Source organism: Chlorocebus sabaeus, chromosome 29 (genome assembly GCF_047675955.1).
Source record: "Chlorocebus sabaeus isolate Y175 chromosome 29, mChlSab1.0.hap1, whole genome shotgun sequence".
Classification (NCBI taxonomy): Eukaryota; Metazoa; Chordata; class Mammalia; order Primates; family Cercopithecidae; genus Chlorocebus; species Chlorocebus sabaeus.
In genome coordinates, this window is record NC_132932.1 from 15,934,790 (window position 1) to 15,952,767 (window position 17,978).

At 54.0% G+C, this 17,978-nt stretch overlaps 1 protein-coding gene across 6 annotated transcripts; it reads left to right on the top strand.

The window, feature by feature from the left end:
- Positions 1-521: 521 nt before the first annotated feature.
- On the top strand, positions 522-12,676 carry FES (FES proto-oncogene, tyrosine kinase). Of its 6 annotated transcripts, none has more exons than XR_012091802.1 (19): positions 636-961; positions 1,453-1,674; positions 1,828-2,001; positions 3,381-3,477; positions 3,607-3,790; positions 6,284-6,421; positions 6,495-6,614; positions 6,818-6,940; positions 7,068-7,254; positions 7,376-7,459; positions 7,959-8,168; positions 8,528-8,650; positions 9,030-9,083; positions 9,664-9,782; positions 10,058-10,152; positions 10,249-10,372; positions 10,611-10,768; positions 10,885-11,350; positions 12,316-12,414. XR_012091802.1 is itself a non-coding variant. In XM_037987661.2 (19 exons), the coding sequence occupies exons 2-19, from the start codon at positions 1,462-1,464 to the stop codon at positions 11,164-11,166; spliced, it is 2,388 nt and encodes a 795-aa protein (XP_037843589.2). In that variant the 5' UTR covers positions 647-961; positions 1,453-1,461; the 3' UTR covers positions 11,167-11,508. The 6 variants fall into 6 exon arrangements, 5 of the variants coding, with proteins under 5 accessions (XP_072869104.1, XP_072869102.1, XP_037843589.2 ...); XM_037987661.2 differs by lacking the exon at positions 12,316-12,414 and having other exon boundaries at positions 647-961; positions 10,885-11,007; positions 11,105-11,508; XM_037987660.2 differs by having other exon boundaries at positions 651-961; positions 10,885-11,007; positions 12,316-12,676.
- Positions 12,677-17,978: the final 5,302 nt, after the last annotated feature.

Below are 17,978 nucleotides of genomic sequence, written 5' to 3' on the forward strand. Positions count from 1 at the left end.
AGGATGTGCCAGCCCCTAGTGGAAGGAGACTGCGGCTGGAGGCCAGCCCCCTGGGGTGGGGCTGGTGACCCCTGGTCCTCAGGAGCTGAGCACTTCACTCCCAAAGTCCTGGTTTCCAGCAGTGTGAAGAACTGGGCCTATTGTGTCTTCCTTGGCTGAAGTGACCTGCCTGCTGTGGGCTACAGGGCTGAGGCCTAAGGTGGGGGCCGGACTGAATGAGATGACTTGCTGTGAGGAGCCTGAGTCACAAATGGAAAACTCCACACATCTCCACTCCCCAACCCCTGCCCCTTGATTGCCCCAGGTCTCCCTTGGGACAGGAAGCCCCTGCCTGGGGGTAGGAGGATGGGGACAGAGCCACCAGGACCTGTCCCTGAGAAGCAGCCACTGTTCGGGATATTTACTTGGAAATTTTATTCAAATGGAAGCTGGCGCCTGAGCCTCTCCTTAGGGAATTCCGTGAGGTGGGGAGGGCTGGGACCACTCTTCCTCTTCTGCGGTGCCCCTGGCCTGGTGCTAGGACTGCGCACCTCCCGTCAGTTCCCCCGGGACACCCTGGGCTTCCGAACTGGGCGCAGCATCTGCCTGGGGCCTCACCCTGCGCCCCCCCTCCTGACCCCCACCTTGCACCCCTTCCCGGTGTTCCCGGGGCGCTGCCGGGCCCTGGGGGCTGCGGGGCGCAGGCGGCTCTCGGCTGGGCCATTCTTTGCCGGCCCCCTCCTCCCTTCCGTTTCCGTGGCCGTGCGGCCGGCTGGAGGCTGCGGCCCAGCGCGGAGCAGGGGGGCTGGCAGGCGTCGGGGCGGTCGGGCCGGTCCCGCCCGCCCCTTCCCCTCCACAGGCCCGCCCCAGGGCCTGGGCCAACTGAAACCGCGGGAGGAGGAAGCGCGGAATCAGGAACTGGCCGGGGTCGGCACCGGGCCTGAGTCGGTCCGAGGCCGCCCCAGGAGCAGCTGCCCGCGCGGTAACTCTAGCCCCGGGGCCTGGAGGAGCGGTGGGAGCAGGGGGCGCGGCAGGCAGGGGCAGAGCAGGCGTTCCGAGGGCCGGAGACCCACCCAGGTGGGGGTAGGGGCCGCGGAAGGGCGGGGAGGGCCGCAGGAGCAGGGCTCAGGCTGTGGCCGCTTGAGGCTTCAGCAGGGGCAGCCTTGGCCTGTCGAGGACCTGGGCAAGGGTGTCCTTGTAAGGGGCGGTAGGTGGAAGGGCCTGGGGAGAGAGGCTCCAGGTTGGCTCCTGTTCCCGAACGGGGGAGGGATCCCTGACACTAAGGAAGCAATGAGGGCCAGTCCCCAGGCCAGGCTGCTGCTAGGTACCCATGGCTGCCTGTGAGAGAGGCAGGACCCCACCTCCTCCCTGTCTGTAGCCCATCCTGACCCTACAGTCCCCAGCCTCCTCTTCCCATGCCTCCATCTCCAGCTGCTGCCTTGCCCCCAGGGATGGCCCCCTTTCTGTCCCCAGGACAGCACTATGGGCTTCTCTTCGGAGCTGTGCACCCCCCAGGGCCACGGGGTCCTGCAGCAGATGCAGGAGGCTGAGCTTCGTCTACTGGAGGGCATGAGAAAGTGGATGGCCCAACGGGTCAAGAGTGACAGGGAGTATGCAGGACTGCTTCACCACATGTCCGTGCAGGACAGTGGGGGCCAGAGCCGGGGCATCAGCCCCGACAGCCCCATCACCCAGGTGGGTCTCCATGGGACTCTTGTGGGTGCTGGCTGTAACTGCCTTCTCCTTCCTCTCCTGGGGGCCCTCTGGGGCAGTGGTTGGAGATTTGGCAGGCCCAGCCTTGGGAGCCATTGTCCCCTCCTCCCTGCCTCCCCGATCTGTGCTATATAGTCCTGGGCGGAGATCACCAGCCAAACTGAGGGCCTGAGCCGGTTGCTGCGGCAGCACGCGGAGGATCTGAACTCAGGGCCCCTGAGCAAGTTGAGCCTGCTCATCCGGGAACGGCAGCAGCTTCGCAAGACCTACAGCGAGCAGTGGCAGCAGCTGCAGCAGGAGCTCACCAAGGTGAGCGGGTAGCAATGGGGCTTCAGTCAGTTCTATCTAAATTTTGAGCCTCCAAGGGGTTGTTTTGCACAAGAGGCACTGGATTCACTGGGGAAGTGGAAGTCCCTGACCGCAGGCCTGGTTTGCTCTAACCTTGATGCAGCTTCCTCTCTTCCTCCCCTATGTTGGGCTGGCTTGCAGCAAGGCCTCTCTGTGCTTTTTCTGTGCCTGGGCAAAGTGCTGGGAATGTTAAGGATGAGCGACCGGTCATTTGCCTGGGAGAAGCTCAGAATCAGTACTCACCTCCACACTGTGCCATCTGACTCTGGGTTCTGAGAGTCAGGGAGAGGAATGAGGGTCAGTCTGTTTGCCTTCCACCTAGGCAGGCTCCTCTCAGGGCCCCAGAGACTGGGCAGCAGCATGGCCTCCTGAAGGTCAAGGACTCGGGCCGTGAAGTCAGCCTGCCTAGGTTTGAATCCCACCGAGCTCCTCAGTCTAGAGGCTGTGTGATTTGGAGCTGGCTATTTATCTGGGAGCCTAGTGCCCCCATTCAGTGTGCTGGTCACCCTCCCTGCACCACACCCCTTCCTCAAGTGCAGAGCCCAGCCTAGCCATGGACCCACAGCGGCCCCTGGTGGCCACCCTGGCCCCATTCCTCTCCCCAAAAGATCATCTAATTCAAGGGTGGGCCCATTTTTATAAAGTTTTGCTGGAACACAGCTATGCCTCTTTGTTTTCATATTGTCTGTGACTACAGTGACAGAGTTGAGTAATTGTGACAGAGACCATATGGCCTACAAGCCTAAAATATTTATTTACTATCTGGCCTTTTAAGGAAAAGACTGATCTAGTCGAGGAATTTAGCTCAGTTACAGATGGGGAAACTGAGGTTGGGCCCTTGCCCAATATATCCCAGCACAAAAACAGGAGAACGGGGACGAGAACACTGATCTCGGGCTGTCATCTATTCCTACTGCCAAGAACATAATTTGCAGGACTCAGTGCAAAATGAAATTGTGGGGGTCTTTGTTAAAAGATTGTTAAGAATTTCAAGGTGGTAATAATGGAGCATGAAACCAAGCACAGGGCCCTTTTACATGTGGAGCCCTGTGTGACTGCACAGGCCGCACACACCTGCAGCTGGCCCTGCCTGCCATCAGGCTACCATTCTCAGTCCAAGGAGGGACCGTTGTAGCCTGTAGTCTACCTCTTTGCCTCCCCAAGGGGCCTGTCTTTAACAGGCCCTCTGATCTTTGACTCTCACACTAGCAGCCAGCTTTCCCAGAAGTCTCCAGGTACTCCCTGCCTGATGACAGGACCTTTGCAGGGCTTCACCCCAGGTAAGAATCTTCCACAGTTGGGGACCTGCTGCCCCTCACTGGCTTCTCCTCTCTCCCTAGACTCACAGCCAGGACATTGAGAAGCTGAAGAGCCAGTACCGAGCCCTGGCACGGGACAGTGCCCAAGCCAAGCGCAAGTACCAGGAGGCCAGCAAAGGTTTGTGGCTTCCCTTGCTGGCAGGGAGGGAATCCGAAGCCAGTGCTGACCTGTCCTTGGGTACTCAGAGAGTGGTGGCTGCCTGGGCCTCCATGCTGTCATCTATACCCCTTGCCCCCCATCCGGCAGACAAGGACCGTGACAAGGCCAAGGACAAGTATGTGCGCAGCCTATGGAAGCTCTTTGCTCACCACAACCGCTATGTGCTGGGCGTGCGGGCTGCACAGCTACACCACCAGCACCACCACCAGCTCCTGCTGCCCGGCCTGCTGCGGTCACTGCAGGACCTGCACGAGGAGATGGCTTGCATCCTGTAAGCCCACAGCCCCGTCCCCTGGCCCCCACCCTTGAGCGGCTCTAAGCCCAGCCATCAGGCCCAGAGGCAGGACCCAGAAAATCCATTGCTGGGAAAGTGCTGGCCATGTAACCACATGAGAATGGGACCTGGGCCAAGGACTGTAAACAGGCAACTTACCTCCGAATTACACTGTTCCAGGGTCCCATTATTCCAGGGTTTTATTACATTCATTGAGCACTGTGCCGGGCTCTGGATTATAGCAGAGAACAATGGTAGACAAAAACATCTGTTCTCAGGGATCTTTCATGTTAGTGGAGTGAGGATGTGAGGAGCACTAAGAGCCATGGAGAAAAATAAAGTAAGAGAAGTGGATTGGGACCTGAGAGCACGGAGGCAAGGGAGGAGGTGACAGTTGTCCACAGAGTGGTCTGGGAAAGCCTCTTGAGAGGTGACATTCAAAGAGGCCCCTGAGAGGGGCACAGGAGTAAATCCTGGGGCTATTTGGAGAAAGACCATTCCAGAAAAGAGGACAGCAAGTACACAGGCCCTGAGGTAGAAGAGTACCAGGGACTAATAGCCAGGAACCAGTGGTGCCTCTGAGAGTGAGGGAGGGGGAGAGTCATACATGAGGCTGGAGGAGTCAGGCGTCAAGGTGTACTGGGTGATAGAGGGTTCAGCAGGGCCATGGTGAGGACTTTGGCTCTGGGTGAACAGGAATGGCATGATCTGACCTCTGTTTTTTTGTTTCATTTTGTTTTAATTTTTTTTGAGTCAGAGTCTCTCTCTGTTGCCCAGGCTGGAGTGCAGTGGTATGATCTCGGCTTACCGCAACCTCCACCTCCCAGGTTCAAGCGATTCCCCTGCCTCAGCCTCCCGAGTAGCTGGAACTATAGGCATGCACCACCACACCCAGCTAATTTTTATATTTTTAGTAGAGATGGGGTTTCACCATGTTGCCCAGGCTGGTCTCTAACTTCTGGGCTCAAAGCGATCTGCCTGCCTCTGTCTCCCAAAGTGCTGGGATTACAGGCATGAGCCACCATGCCCAGCCCTGACCTCTGTTTTAATAAGGCCACTCTGGCTGCTATGCTACGAATAGACTTCAGGGGGCAAGGACAGAAGCTGGGCGGCCAGAGAGCAGGCTCTTGCAGTAATCCATATCCAAGCTTTTGGCCACTAGGATGGGGAGGTAGCAATGGAGGTGAGAAGCGGTCAGGTCCTGGGGCTAATTTGAAGATGGAGCCGGTGGGATTTCCCTATGGATTGGAAGTGGAGCGTGAAATAGAGGAGTCAGGGGTAACTCTGGGGATTTGGCCTGGAGCAGCTGGAAGATGGAGTGTCTGTTAACTTATGTAGGGAAGGGTGTGGGAGGAAGAGGTTTAGGATACAAGGGTAGCCGTTCATTCATTCATTCATTCATTCATTCATTCTTTATTTATTTCTTTATTTAGAGATGTAGTCTCACTCTTTCGCCAGGCTGGAGTGCAGTGGTGTAATCTTGGCTCACTGCAACCTCCACCTCCTGGGCTCAAGCAATTCTCCTGCCTCAGCCTCCCGAGTAACTGGGATTACAGGCGCATGCCACCATGTCCAGCTAATTTTTGTATTTTTAGTAGAGATGGGGTTTCACCATGTTGGCCAGGCTGGTCTCCATCTCTTGACCTCATGATCTACCCACCTCAGCCTTCCAAAGTGCTGGTATTACAGGCATGAGCCACTGCACCTGGCCTCAATTTTCAACTAGAGAGGTTGGGGTGTCTTAGAGCTAGCCAATGGGATATTTTGAGTAGCTGAGCAAGTACATGAGGTTGGGGCCCAGGGGAGGTACCTGGGCTGGGAGATACGGACGGGGGTGGGCAGCATGTTGATGGCTTATTTGGTAGTGGGTGTGCAGAGCTAACTGCCCAGTGCAGGGATGACTAGCTCATGTTTATTGAGCACTCCCTGTACAGCAGACACTCTGCACACAGGATCTTCATTGGATCCCTTCTTTTGAGATGGTGTCTCACTCTGTCGCCCAGGCTGGAGTGCGGTGGTGCGATCTTGGCTCACTGCAATCCCCACCTCCCGGGTTTAAGCAATTCTCCTGCCTCAGCCTCCCAAGTAGCCAAGTAACTGGGACTACAGGCATGTGCCACCATGCCTGGCTAGTTTTTATATTTGTTTTTTTCAGTAGAGATGGGGTTTCACCATGTTAGCCAGGCTGGTCTCAAACACCTGATCTCAGGCAATCCACCCGCCTCGACCTCCCAGTGTTGGTATTACAGGCATGAGCCACTGTGCCTGGCCCACTGGATCCTTATTACAACTGCCAGTGTCCCTCTTATACATATCAGGAAATAGAAGATTAGGGAGAGATTAAATAATTTGCCTAGAGTGGCATGGCTAGCATGAAGTGAGGCAGGGATCAACCCCAGCCCTGACTCCAAACCCAGGGTCCTAGGCCTGAACTGCCCAACCTTGCCCAGCCTGAGGCCTCTCTGACTGGGGATTCCATGTGGGGGGCAGGAAGGAGATCCTGCAAGAATACCTGGAGATTAGCAGCCTGGTGCAGGATGAGGTGGTGGCCATTCACCGGGAGATGGCTGCAGCTGCTGCCCGCATCCAGCCTGAGGCTGAGTACCAAGGCTTCCTTCGACAGTATGGGTAAGCCCTGTTCTTGCTCCTGCTGGGCCCAGGGCTGCCGGCCTGTCCACTGATGGGGCGCTGTCCCCCGCAGGTCCGCACCTGACGTCCCACCCTGCGTCACATTCGATGAGTCACTGCTTGAGGAGGGTGAACCGCTGGAGCCTGGGGAGCTCCAGCTGAACGAGCTGACTGTGGAGAGCGTGCAGCACACGTGGGTGGTGGCTTCGCACCTGGGCCGCGGCGGGGCTCCCAGCAGACCACGGGTGTTTATGTAGGCAGGGCTAGGTCGTGGACACTGCCCACACAGAGCTGTCACCAGGTGGCCAGGCTTGCTTGGCTCTACAGGGATGCACTGGACATGGGTTGAGGGGGCAGGAGGGCTTGGCTCTAATGCTGCCCTTCTCTTGGGTGCAGGCTGACCTCAGTGACAGATGAGCTGGCTGTGGCCACCGAGATGGTGTTCAGGCGGCAGGAGATGGTTACACAGCTGCAACAGGAGCTCCGGAATGAAGAGGAGAACACCCACCCCCGGGGGCGGTGAGTGGGCCCCTGCCTGCAGCAGCCTCTTGGGCCTCCCTCCCTCCTGCCTACCCTACCTGCTGCTGGCTACCCGCTGCAGACTGAGCCCTTTCTCACCCACCCTCCCACCCGCCCCTGCCTGCAGGGTGCAGCTGCTGGGCAAGAGGCAGGCGCTGCAGGAGGCACTGCAGGGGCTGCAGGTAGCACGGTGCAGCCAGGCCAAGCTGCAGGCCCAGCAGGAGTTGCTGCAGACCAAGCTGGAGCAGCTGGGCCCCGGTGAGCCCCCGCCCGTGCTGCTCCTGCAGGATGACCGCCACTCCACATCGTCCTCGGTGAGCTGCCCCGCCCGCGCCGCTGCCCGCCACCGGCCTGCCCACCTGGGGCTGCGCTCCTCATTTTCGCCCTCCCCCTCCCTAAGCCTGGCCACCCGCTGACGTCTGTCCCTGGCCTCAGGAGCAGGAGCGAGAGGGGGGAAGGACGCCCACGCTGGAGATCCTTAAGAGCCACATCTCAGGAATCTTCCGCCCCAAGTTCTCGGTGAGTGACGCCCAGCCTGGACCCCCCTATTGTTGTGTTTCAAATTTAGTCACTGGGATGTCCTAGAGAGGAGGCTCTGCCCAGGCTGCTTTTATTGGGAAGTTCCTCTCTTCCCTGGGATTCCAGGCTGCACATGTCTCCAGACCCTGCCACCCCTGTGACCCCTCCCTCTTCATTGCCCCTGTGTGCTAAAGGGACCAGCAACCTTGACTATTCCATGGCTCTCCCTGCTCCAGGAGTGGTTGGGGGCCTGTGGCCTGGAGGAGGAGGCACCAGCTTGGTTTGGGGTCTTCCTGCCTGGGCTTCCCTTCCCAGCTCTGCCCAGCATGAGCCTGGGCCAGTCCACTGCCCACTCCAGGGGCCTGTGGATGGCTCTGCATGCCACTCCGTGGTTGTGAGGGCTGAGGGCATATAGAGGGGAGAGAGAGACCCCTGGCTGCCCCCATGGCCTCTTCAACAAGCTGGTTGAGTGAATCCTCCTCGATCCTCCCTTGCCCAGCTCCCTCCACCGCTGCAGCTTGTTCCGGAGGTGCAGAAGCCCCTGCATGAGCAGCTGTGGTACCACGGGGCCATCCCAAGGGCAGAGGTGGCTGAGCTGCTGGTGCACTCTGGGGACTTCCTGGTGCGGGAGAGCCAGGGCAAGCAGGAGTACGTGCTGTCAGTGCTGTGGGATGGTCTGCCCCGGCACTTCATCATCCAGTCCTTGGACGTGAGTGGGGCTGGGACCCGAGCCTTCCAGGCCTCACTCTAACCCTCCCTTCCCTTCTCCAAGGGGAATGACCTTTCAGGTAGGGGATAGCTGCCAGGTCTTGAATGCCTCCCTAGCAGGGCTGGCTTAAAGGGGCCACAGAGACCACCCAGTCCCTGCAACAAAATAGAGGCTTAAGTGTGAGTCCTCCCTGGTGGGGCAGCAGGATGTCATGTGCTATCAGATGGCATCTTTTCTGGAGGTCTCTCTGTCCCTGGTCCTGGGCAGGCTGTTTCTCCCCTGCTGCTCTCCCTTTCCCCTCCCAGGGCTCAGGCCCCCTCAGAATGGAGGCTGTTGACCCCGGGTCCCCTGCCCTGCAGAACCTGTACCGACTGGAAGGGGAAGGCTTTCCCAGCATTCCCTTGCTCATCGACCACCTACTGAGCACCCAGCAGCCCCTCACCAAGAAGAGCGGTGTTGTCCTGCACAGGGCTGTGCCCAAGGTGAGCCTGCACCCAGCCCGGCCCATGCCACCTGTGGCAGGGCTTGGGGAGTGTGGGTCAGGCCCACCCAGCGTCTGAGCAGAAAGGGCTTTCCAGGCCTTCCATCTACATACAAGGTGCAGAGTGAGTGACCCTCGGGGCCAGCCTCGTTCTAGGTTTGGAATGTCAGGGCCACTCCTACACCATGGGCTGTACACACCAGGCTGGTGCTCACCTGATCAGGGCACCTGCCTGGACCCCGTATCATTTCAGTGTGCTCCCATGTGGTCCCACCCCTGGTCACATATGGAGGCATCAAGAAATGGAGGACATAGCCCTTCTAAGGGCCCAGCACCCCTTTTCTTCAGACTTCTGATCCCCTAACTCCTCTCTTCCCCAGGACAAGTGGGTGCTGAACCATGAGGACCTGGTGTTGGGCGAGCAGATTGGACGGGTGAGTGCACCTCTGCTGGTCTCCTTGTTGCTGGCGGCTTCTCCTGAGTCACGCCTGGGCCCCCTGCGCTGCCACCCAGAGACCTCCATGCCCCATCTGGTTCCCCACTTGTACCCCAACTCCCTGCCCAGCCCCCACCACACACTGTCCTCCGGGAAATGGGATAGTACCTACTCTGAAAACTCCCAGCAGACAGCTCTGCCAGCACCCTGACCTCATTACCCCCACCCAGGCCGCCCCCCTCGAGCTCTTGTGTGCACACAGGGAGACACCGTGTTACTGTAAGCCATAAGATACCTGTTTAGGGAAGAAGTCACTTTCCTAAAAATCAGAATGCTTTTCAAACCCAAGGGAGAGTGATTTTTGGATTTCCATGTCACTTCTCTCAGGGAGGGTGGCACATTGGAGGCAACTTTCCCTGCCTGCCCCGTGTGCTCTCTAGGTTCCCCAGCGAGGGACAAACTCCCAGAGAACCTGTGTGAGGTGTCCGAGCACGGGGGCTGAGTAAAGGATGGGTGGGGAGCAGAGAAGAGAATTGTGGGACTGGGAAGGCCGTGGTAGGAGCCCAAGACCATTTCAGGGGAACTTTGGCGAAGTGTTCAGCGGACGCCTGCGAGCCGACAACACCTTGGTGGCAGTGAAGTCTTGTCGAGAGACGCTCCCACCTGACATCAAGGCCAAGTTTCTACAGGAAGCGAGGTGGGTGATAAACTAATGATCACCACGGGTCCCGCATACACAGAGGTTACACTGCATGGCACAGTGTAAAGTGCTTGACCTCTGTGGTGGCGTTTAATCCTTGAGGTCCCCGCATTGCAGGTAGTAACCCCTTATAGTGCCGAGGGGTAGAGGCTGCCCCAGGTCACATGTCTGGGTCTGCTGGCCTTGGAGGCCAAGCTCTTCTCCCGTCATCCCTGGGGGGCCCTGGGGAGATGGGCCTGGCCACATGGAGTCTGAGCAGCAGTGCTCTCCAGGATCCTGAAGCAGTACAGCCACCCCAACATCGTGCGTCTCATTGGTGTCTGCACCCAGAAGCAGCCCATCTACATCGTCATGGAGCTTGTGCAGGGTGAGCATGGGGTGCTGAGCTCCAGGTAGGGCGCACAGCCTGGCCAGGTGGCACCCCTACGGCAGGAGGCTCAGCACGGGTCCTCCCCACCTGCAGGGGGCGACTTCCTGACCTTCCTCCGCACGGAGGGGGCCCGCCTGCGGGTGAAGACTCTGCTGCAGATGGTGGGGGATGCAGCTGCTGGCATGGAGTACCTGGAGAGCAAGTGCTGCATCCACCGGTGAGTGGGTGGTGGCCACAGGCCCTGCCAACACCTCCGACCAGAGTCAAGAAGTACCTATACCTCTAGGGCCCCTGCTGGACTATCAGGCATCAGCTCCAGAGCGGGAGTGGGCCTCTCTGGTAGACAGGGGTACCCGGAGCTGGGAGCAGCTTTTGTCCTTGGCTTTTCTAGAGTGTTCAGCCAGGGCTGGGCAGGCAACTATTGGCCAAATGAGCCCCTGCCCTGTCTCACCCAGGGACCTGGCTGCTCGGAACTGTCTGGTGACAGAGAAGAATGTCCTGAAGATCAGTGACTTTGGGATGTCCCGAGAGGAAGCTGATGGGGTCTACGCGGCCTCAGGGGGCCTCAGACAAGTCCCCGTGAAGTGGACCGCACCTGAGGCCCTTAACTATGGTACCTAGTCCCTGTCCACCCTGGACTGCATGGCCAGAGGCAAGGCCTGGGTCCTGCTTCCTGCCTCGCCCTGGTCCCAGGGAGGGTCCACTCATGTTGCCTGGCCTCCTCTGCAGGCCGCTACTCCTCCGAGAGCGACGTGTGGAGCTTTGGCATCTTGCTCTGGGAGACCTTCAGCCTGGGGGCCTCCCCCTATCCCAACCTTAGCAATCAGCAGACACGGGAGTTCGTGGAGAAGGGTAAGCACCCTGTGATGACAGCAGCCTCAGGCTGCACCCTCTTCCAGATGCTCCAGCCAGACTCTTCCAACTCCCTTAATGCCAACCTTCCCACCAGGCAGAATAAGAATAACCTGGCCAGTGGCTCACGCCTGTCATCCCAGCACTTTGGGAGGCTGAGCTGGGTGGATCACTTGATCCCAGGAGTTCGAGATCAGCCTGGACAACACAGTGAAACTCCATCTGTACAAAAAATACAAAAATAGGCTGGGCGCGGTGGCTCACACCTGTAATCCCAGCACTTTGGGAGGCCTGACCAACATGGTGAAACCCCGTCTCTACTAAAAATACAAAATTTAGCCAGGTATGGTGGCACGTGCCTATAATCCCAGCTATTTGGGAGGCTGAGATGGGAGAATTGCTTGAACCCAGGAGGCAGACGCTGCAGTGAGCTGAGATTGTGCCACTGCACTCCAGCTTGGGCGACAAGAGCAAAACTCCATCTCAAAAAAAAAACAAAAACACAAAAAGTAGCTGGGTGTGGTGACATGTGCCTGTAGTCCCTGCTACTCGGGAGGCTCAGGCGGGAGGATCACTGGAGCATGGGAGGCAGAGGTTGCAGTGAGCTGAGATCATGCCACTGCACTCCAACCTGGGTGACAGAGAGAGACCTTGACTGAAAAAAGAAAAAAACTCGGGCACAGTGGCTCACGCCAGTAATTTCAACACTTTGAGAGGCTGAGGAGTGTGGATCATTTGAGTCTAGGAGTTTGAGACTAGCTTGGCCAACATGGCAAAACCCTGTCTCTACTAAAACTACAAAAAATTAGCCAGGTGTGGTGGCACAAGCCTGTAATCCCAGCTACTTGGGAGGCTGAGGCACAAGAATTGCTTGAACCTGGGAGGTGGAGGTTGCAGTGAGCTGAGATCGCACCACTGCGTTCCAGCCTGGGTGACAGAGTGAAACTCTATCTCAAAAAAAATAAAAAATAAAAAAAATAGAATATCCCTGTAGCTACTACTGAGTGAGCACCTGTTCTGTGCTAGACCACACATTATTTAATTTACTCATCACTACATGTGTGGTAGGGATTAATATGTCCCTTTCTCAGATGGAAAAACAGGCTGGCAGAGGACACACAACTAGCATGTGGTGGGATTGGGATCAGAAGCCAGGCCTGTTTGTCCTTTGGGCCCTTGGTGGAGAACAGTGCGTCCTTCAGAACAGTGCATCTTAAGCAGCTCCTATGGCTCATGGTATCCCTCAGAGTCTGCTGAGGACCCTCAAACTCCCTCCTCATGCCTGGTGTGCTGTGCCTCTCCTCACAGGGGGCCGCCTGCCCTGCCCAGAGCTGTGTCCTGATGCCGTGTTCAGGCTCATGGAGCAGTGCTGGGCCTATGAGCCTGGGCAGCGGCCTAGCTTCAGCACCATCTACCAGGAGCTGCAGAGCATCCGAAAGCGGCATCGGTGAGGCTGGGACCCCCTTCTCAAGCTGGTGACCTCTGCAGGCCTAGGTGCAGCTCCTCAGCGGCTCCAGCTCACACGCTGACAGCTCTTCACAGTCGTGGACTCCTGCCACCAGCATCCACACTGCTGGCAGGATGCAGCTCCGTGTCTTCTCTGTGTCCCTGCTGCTGCCAGGGCTTCCTCTTCCAGGCAGAAACAATAAAACCACTTGTGCCCACTGAACGCTCCTGGCATGTGCGCTCCTCTGGAAGGCAGGTCTCAGAAGGCATGAGTGCTGGTATGGTGGCCGTGGGGAAGGAGGAGGACAGGCAGTATGCGTGGGACATGATTTAGTAGCAGCTGGATGTGAGACATGGGGAGGGGGAGAGATCAGGATGATAATACAGGCTATGGCCAGATGGCGGTATCATCCCCAGAAATAGGATTATAGGAAGAGGATCAGAGCTTTGAGGAGGATGTGAGTTTAGAGATGTTGCATTTTATTGGAGATAAAAGTGTGGGTGAAGCCAGGTGTGGGGTAGACACCTGTAGTCCCAGGTACTTGGGAGGCCAACGCATGTGGATTGCTTGAGCCTAGTTTGAGACCAGCCTGGGCAACATGGTAAAACTCTGTCTCTACCAAAAAAAAAAAAAAAAAAACAGAAAATTAGCCAGACATGGTGGCACACACCTATAGTCCCAGCTACTCAGGAGGCTGAGGTAGGAGGATCAGCTGAGCCCAGGAGGTTGAGGCTGCAGTGAGCTGTGATCATACCACTGCATTCCAGCCTGGACAACAAAGCGAGGTCCTGTCTCAAAAATAAATAAATAAAAATAATAAATAATTAAAATGTAGATGAATAGGTCTGGAAGCCCAGATGGAGGTGAAGGCTCATCATAGATATGTGAATCATTGGCTTATGAATATTAGAGGATAGCTGACACTATGGATGTGTACAACACTCACATAAAATTCAGGAGGAGACGAGAGTTCCACTCAAAGGATACTGATGTGGCTGATGAAGAAAATGCTTTTGAGGAAGTTGTTTCTCAAGATGAATTTAATGAGGAATCAGATGGCAGACTGGGGAGCCTTCACCTCCTCCCCTAAGTCTCAGTGAAACCTATAAAGTCATCTGAAATATTAACATCACCAAAAGCGAAGTTTGAGAAGATAAGGAAGTGTGAACATACTAAAAAACGGAAAGTGGGAAGTATTTGTAATACAGAAGAACAGGGAAATGAGAAACTTGAAGTAAAATGGCCATCCCTCAAGAAAGTTCAGGAAATAGTTAACATCGGCCAGGGGCCGTGGCTCACATCTATAATCCTAGCACTTTGAAAGGCTGAGGCAGGTGGATCACCTGAGGTCAGGAACTCGAGACCAGTCTGGCCAACACAGTAAATCTCCATCTCTACTGAAAACACAAAAAAATTACCCAGGCGTGGTGGTGTGCACCTGTAATCCCAGCTACTCTGGAGGCTGAGGCAGGAGAATTACTTGAACTGGGGAGACTGAGGTTGCAGTGAGCTGAGACCGCGCCATTGCACTCCAGCCTGGGCAACAAGAGCAAAGAACAAAACTCTGTCTTAAAAATACAAAACAAAACAAAAATCTATTTTGAAAGAGATGAGAGAGAGCCCTATAACTTGTTTAAACAAGAGGAAGTTGTGTTGTCGTGTAATTAAGTAAAAATACTAGGAAGTGAAATAATACCTCCAATGGAAATGGTAGAAAGCAGAACTGAAACACTTCTGCTGGGTAGGGTATGGTAGATCTCCGCACGCCACCACTCCCATTGCAACTTCTAGGGAAAAAGCTAAGATGAAAATGTCTTTTTTTTTTTTTTTTTTTGAGACGGAGTCTTGCTCTGTTGCGCAGGCTGGAGTGCAGTGGCGCAATCTTAGTTCACTGTAACCGCCACCTCTCGGGTTCAAGTGATTCTCCTGCCTCAGCCTCCTGAGTATCTGGGATTACAGGCACACACCACTACGCGTGGCTACTTTTTGTATTTAGTAGAGACGGGGTTTCACCATGTTGGTCAGGCTGGTCTCAAACTCCTGACCTCAAGTGACCCGCCTACCTCGGCCTCCCAAAGTGTTGGGATTACAGGCATGAGCCACCACGCCTGGCCGAAAATGTCTTATTTTTAAAAAGAATGAAGAGTGGTCACAGAAATAAAGAATGAATGGACTAAAATTTCAAGGAGGAAAGAGCCCTTCCGAGTTGAACTAGTGATAAGCAGCTATTTTCTTCCCTGAAACATTTGCCCATTTGGGACATGAGGATCAGACTTGTCCCAAGCAGAGAGACTCTACTGGGGAAGAGAGAAAGGAACAGTTTTTGGTGGTTGCAAGGACTTGCTATGGATTAGGACCTAGAGTAGCACAAAATGCAGAGCGTTTTCCCCATGGGACATTTGCTGAGTTCTGAGGCAGTGCAGGAGACTGAGAAGACAAGTCCTACAGTCTTGCAGTGTTTAGAGAGGAGGCCCAGAGTGAACAAATAGCTGGCCTCCCCAACATAAGGTATTTGCCAGGTTTTGCACCTGTGTGGGTTGGGAAGCTAAAGAGCTCCCTATAAATCTCTGAAGAGCAGAACTTTAAGATCTGAGAGAGACAGAGACTGACCAGTCTTTCAATCCAAAATCAAGAGGGTCATTCCTAAGGAACAAGGACAACCAGGAGGGGATTGAGTTTTACTGGAACTGCAACACTGCCCCAACCCAGTTTAGTACTTAATTGCATCGAGGTGACTAGCTCCTATAGGGAATAACAAGATTTGAAGCCCCTATCCTTTTATACCCAATATGTGACATACAATTAAAAATCATAAAGCATGCAAAAAATGGAGAAATATGGGGCTAATACACAAGAGAAAAAATAAACAATAAAACCAGACCCACAGACGATCCAGATATTGGAACTGGCAAAGATTTTTAAATAACTATGGTTAATATGTCAAATAGAGAAGAAGATGGACAAAAAGAAACAAATGTACAGAATGTCAACAGAATTGGAATCTATTAAAAGAGAATGAAAAGAGCCTATTGAACTGAAAAATACCTCTGAAATTACAAACTCATTGGATGGATTTCATAAACATTGATAGAAGTAAAGGATAAAATCACAATCGCAGTTAGAAATTAGTCATATCAGAAAAAAGAATTAGTGAACTTCATAGGTTAATAGGAGGTACCTAAACTGAAGTACAGAGAGGAAAAAAGAGTGGAAGCTAAGAAACATGGGACCATATGAGTAATTCAAGTTACAGAAGAAGTGGAGAGAAAACTTAGGTCCAGAACAAGCAGAAAATGACACAAACATATATACAGCAATGAAAACAAAACACTAATATATGCACCAACATTGATGAATGTCAAAGACATGTGGCTGGGCACAGTGGCTCATGCCTATAACCCCAGCACTTTGGGAGGCCAAGGTGGGTAAATCACTTGATGCCAGGAGTTCGAGACCAGCCTGGCCAACATGGTGAAACCCTGTCTCTAAAAAAAATACAAAAATTAGATGGGTGTAGTGGCACGTGCCTGTAATCCCAGCTACTCAGGAGGCCAAGGCATGAGAATCACTTGAACCCAGGAGGCAGAGGTTGCAGTAAGCTGAGATCATACCACTGCGCTCCAGCTTGGGTGACAGCAAGACTGTCTCAAAAAAAAAAAAAAGACATACTGAGTAAAGAAGCCATACATGAAGGAGTACATACTTATTATTCTATTTTATGAAGTTCAAGAACAGGCAAAACTAAGTTACAGAGAAGTCAAAGCAGTGCTTATGTCTGGAGGGTACTAATGGAAAGGTGTGAGAAGATGTAGGGGAAAAGGTTCACCATGGTGCCCTTACAACCATGTATGTCTCTACATGGGCCACATAGGCAAAGCTGGACGACAGTCTGACAACCACTATGCTGTGCTTAGGGACTGCTTGACCACTTGACACAGGGGAACCTTTTGGGTAGATGGGAATGTCCTGCATTTTGATCTGGGTGGTGATTGTGCTTGTGTATGTATTTATCAAAACTCATCAAGCTGTACACTTAAGATTTGTGCCACCTAATGTAAACTGTACCTCAGTTTTTAAAAAAGAACCACCAGAGAACAAACAAGAATTCTTGAAAACTGAGATTATCAGGCCGGGCGCGGTGGCTCATGTCTGTAATCCCAGCACTTTGGGAGGCTGAAGTGGGCAGATCACCTGAGGTTGGGAGTTCGAGATGAGCCCAACCAACATGGAGAAACCCCATCCCTATTAAAAGTACAAAATTAGCTGGGCTTGGTGGCAGATGCCTATAATCCCAGCTACTTGGGAGGCTGAGGCAGGAGAATCGCTTGAACCCAGAGGCAGAGGTTGCGGTGAGCTGAGATCGTGCCATTGCACTCCAGCCTGGGCAACAAGAGCGAAACTCTGTCTCAAAAGAAAATTAAGATTATCACCAAAATGAGGCTGAGTGCGGTGGCTCACACCTGTAATCCCAGTACTTTGGGAGGCCGAGGTGGGCAGATCACCTGAGGTCAGGAGTTCAAGACCAGCCTGGCCAACATGGTGAAACCCTGTCTCTACTAAAAATACAAAAATTAGCCGGGCATGGTGGTGTGCGCTTATAATCCCAGCTACTCAGGAGGCTGAGGCACGAGAATCACTTGAACCTTGGAGGCAGAGGCTGCAGTGAGCTGAGATCACGCCGCTGCTCTTCAGCCTAAGTGACACAGTGAGACTTTGTCTCAAAAAAAAAAAAAAAAAAGAATTATCACCAAAATGGAAAATTCAATAGAAGGGCTGGAAAATAAATCTCCCCATGAAAAGACAAAGAGGATGATGAGCCCAGTCTAGGTCTAACACCCTAATAACAGGCATTCCAGTGAGTAAACAAACCTAGAAAGCTGTTCCTGATGGTGATAAAAGAAATGGCAGTCGAGTGCAGTGGCTCATCCCTGTAATCAGAGCACTTTGGGAAGCTGAGGCAGGAGGATCAAGGCCAGGAGTTCAAGGCTGCAGTGAACCATGATCACACCACTGCACTCCAGCCTGAGTGACAGACAAGAGCCTGTCCAAAAAAAAAAAAAAAAAAAAAGCTGGGCACTGTGGCTCATACCTGTAATCCTGGAACTTTGGAAGGCCAAAGTGGGAGGATCGCTTGAGTTCAGGAGCTGGAGACCAGCCTGGGCAACACAGTGAGACCCCCACTCTACAAAAAATCAAAAAAGTAGGGCCGGGCACGGTGACTCACACCTGTAATCCCAGCACTTTGGGAGGCCGAGGCAGGTGCATCACCTGAGGTCAGGAGTTCGAGACCAGCCTGGAGAACATGGTGAAACCCTGTCTCTACTAAAAACACAAAATTAGCCAGGTATGATGGTGTGTGCCTATAGTCCCAGCTATTTGGGAGGCTGAGGCAGGAGAATCGCTTGAACCTGCGAGGCGGAGGCTGCAGTGAGCCAAGATCGCACCATCGCACTCCAGCCTGGGCAACAAGAATGAAACTCCGTCTCAAAAAATAAAAATAAAAAAAATTTAAAAATCAAAAAAT